Source organism: Fomitiporia mediterranea, assembly GCF_000271605.1.
Source record: "Fomitiporia mediterranea MF3/22 unplaced genomic scaffold FOMMEscaffold_660, whole genome shotgun sequence".
NCBI classification, from domain to species: domain Eukaryota; kingdom Fungi; phylum Basidiomycota; class Agaricomycetes; order Hymenochaetales; family Hymenochaetaceae; genus Fomitiporia; species Fomitiporia mediterranea.
In genome coordinates this window covers 1-2,968 of record NW_006761045.1, presented here as the reverse complement: position 1 = coordinate 2,968, position 2,968 = coordinate 1, and the positions used below count along the sequence as shown (strand labels likewise).

Sequence of the window (2,968 nt, the reverse complement as noted above, 5' to 3'; positions counted from 1 at the left end):
AAAAATTTCCCGCATTCATCGTGACTGTAGCTTGCCCCGGTAGTGAAGAGTTCCCTTGCGGCATTGAACAAAGCGAGTCCATCTGTGAGTGACGTTTCATTCCCCATCCCGGTAGTGTGTTTATTAAATATGAATAGGAGATGTGCACTCCAGGTGTCTTTGACCAATCTCCTCACCTTCCGCGGCAGTGTACGGATCTTCTCACCTGGAGAATTTCTGCGATGGCTGAGACTCTCTACTGTTGTCTCGCGCATAATCTTCTTGATCTTCGTTTCTGAAGGGCACTTCGACCAACCGGATTATGAGGAGGCTAGAGTGATCTCGAAAGATCGGCAAGCCAAAAGCCGATGCCGAATCGGGCATCGTTTTTATATAATTACAGGGAGAAGGAAGCCATTGGCCGTACAGGAAGTGCGAAACAGAGAGAAAACAAAAGAGGAAACAAGAGATACAAATACAGAAACGAGTACAAGTACAGAGCAGGTGGAGGACAAGAACTACTAGCAGAAAGTCGAGGAAGGACTTGGTGGTGCAGTCGCGACAGCGGGAAGTAGAGACAAATGTGCCGAAAGTGATGAAGGGCTATCGCCGACGTTGTTGTACATACGCCCGGCAGTCGTTCAACTCGCCATTGCATCGGACGACACTGTCGAGTTGCTGACATACACTTCGGAAGACTCGGATAAATTGCGGATAGCGTTGAAGGAGCATTATCTAGCAGAGAGCAGACGCTCAATTGACGATGGTCGATATCAAAGTCTGTGGTCGCGTTACCGACACCGGACTAACAAGAAGGCAGACATAAGAAGCCAGGTGGACGAGCAGGCTGACTTTGCAGTTCATAACCGTAATCGAGGTGTGGAATGATCTCTTGATCGTACGCATTTTCCTCTGGACGGCTGTCGAGATGAACGATTGAAACACAAGGCCCCTAGGCTTGGTCGGATATGGTCGTGGCGCTCAAGGCTGTATGGAGCCGCTTCTTTTGGTGACATCCATACGAACTATCTAGCGCTTTCTGTCTCCTCATCACGATGGGGAGTTGACAATCGTGAGACGGAGTGTGACGGAGGAGGAGATGGAGGGCTGGGAGCCCTTGACCTTCTTCCGCCACCAAGGATGAAGGAACCCGAAACATATTCATCAATCTCGTCCTCGTCCTCACCCTCATCCAGAACGTCCATCAATTCGTCCGGTGGCTCCTCTTCCTCCGTCGTTCCCGGAAGAACAATTACGAGGGATCTATCAAACGATTGAACGTCTTCCGACTGCGCACGTGGCGTCGAAATCGGTGTCGAACCGACCGACTCGCTTTTACTTATGTGGCATTCGGAATGCTCAGTCGATAGCTCCGGCGTGCTCCGGTTACTATCGAACTTGAACGTATCCTCGTTCGTCAGTTCGGACCCTGGCATCAGCGAGCTCCAATCACAAGGCAATAGTGTATCGAAGAGGTTATCCTCCTCTTCTTCTTCCGTTTTGATCTGTACGAACTCAACCGCAATTGCCGGGGAATCATCTATCGTTGATCTCACAGGTGCACGATCTGGAGATGGCGACCTCGTCGTCCTGTTTCCCTCGTCGCTTCCCGAGTTTGCGGGACCATCGGGAAAAACGATGCTGCGCGATGGCAGCTGACGGACGTTGGTCGCACCAATCGTGTTGTACAACGGTATTGAACGTGCGTTGGATGGCCCCGCAACGGCCTCCTCACTAATGCGCCGCCTCTTTATTGGCCTTGCCTCGTCTTCTTCGCCATCGACGCCCTCGATTGGGCGCTTGCCGCCTACCCGGACAGCACGACCTTGAGTAGTCGCCCTTCTAGTTTTTCTGCGGGTCCACCCATGCCCGCGCTTCTTGCGAGCTTTCGGCCTGGGAGGGAGTGAGAGGGACGCATTCGGAATGTCTGGACCTTATGTCAGCTCAATGCTGCACTTACGTATGGAGGTCTAACTTACCTTCACGAGAATTTTGCGGACTTTCGGTGGAAGATCCCGATGCCTGTGGCTGGCAATCAAGGACCTCGGCTGAATAAATATTTTAAAATGAGGAATTTTGACTCGGAATGAGGAAGATGACTTACCATTTCTTTTACGTTTTGTTTCGCCAACATGCGTGGCTTGCGCTGTATGCGTGTTGGAGGACGTCGACCCTGCCGAGGAGGACTGGTCCTCTCTAGGAATGAAGGTTTGTAGAGCACCGTGACCACCCGTGCTGATGCTGAAGGCATTGGTATGAACGTTGGCGGAGCCTTCAGCCTCGTTGCTAAAGACGGCGGTGCTGTCTCTTCTGTTTGTCTGGATATTTCCTCCAGAATGCGAATATCGCGAGCCTCTTGCGCGTGTCGTCGGCGTTTCGTTGTTGGTTGCTTCGACGCCAGTGTTTGCACGTCGCTTTTGCATCGCGCGAGTGAGAACCATTGTGTTCTATTGTATGAATGACACGCTGACGGGGGGAAGTTGTTCCGAAGAATTGTTGTTGTGTGTGGGAAGTGGGAGTGTGCGGGGGGTGTGGGGGGTGTGCACTGAGTTGGTTGACTTTGACAGCCACGCTCTTTATATGATTTCACGATATGGTCTGAGCGTCATCAAGACAGTCGCGTCTTTTCCGCACCCGGACCCTGAGTTCCACGGCCCTAATTTGGTTAGCTTGAATTGGCCACTCACAATTCGACTTGAATTTCACTAAGTCAAAATGAAGTCCTTTTAATGAAAATACATGTTCCCCTCCCTAATCCTAACCAAATCCCAACCTAATACCTAAACCTAACAACCCAGCTTAGCCAAAACCTAATTGGGGGGGCAGAGCCCCCCAAACCCCCCTCCTAACTTCTTAGTCTGAGAACTGCCACACAGATATTAAGTAAGTGGCCATTCAGGGTCATCCCTAAATGGGCCGTGGGATTCAGGGTCCGGGTGCGGAAAATCAAAGGTCCATCAAGACACATCAGTACAAATCTAACCATCTT

General features: G+C 51.1%; 2 protein-coding genes across 2 annotated transcripts; one reads left to right on the top strand and one right to left on the bottom strand.

The window, feature by feature from the left end:
* Nucleotides 1–129: 129 nt before the first annotated feature.
* On the top strand, nucleotides 130–867 carry FOMMEDRAFT_163469 (uncharacterized protein; the record flags this gene model as incomplete). The annotated part of the gene is made up of 2 exons (XM_007272255.1): nucleotides 130–411; nucleotides 505–867. The coding sequence occupies 2 exons, from the start codon at nucleotides 130–132 to the stop codon at nucleotides 865–867; spliced, it is 645 nt and encodes a 214-aa protein (XP_007272317.1).
* Nucleotides 868–1,004: 137 nt separating this feature from the next.
* FOMMEDRAFT_163468 (uncharacterized protein) lies at nucleotides 1,005–2,402 on the bottom strand (the record flags this gene model as incomplete). The annotated part of the gene is made up of 3 exons (XM_007272254.1): nucleotides 1,005–1,906; nucleotides 1,959–2,027; nucleotides 2,084–2,402. 3 exons carry the CDS (start codon nucleotides 2,400–2,402, stop codon nucleotides 1,005–1,007), a joined length of 1,290 nt encoding a protein of 429 aa, XP_007272316.1.
* Between the last annotated feature and the right edge of the window lie 566 nt (nucleotides 2,403–2,968).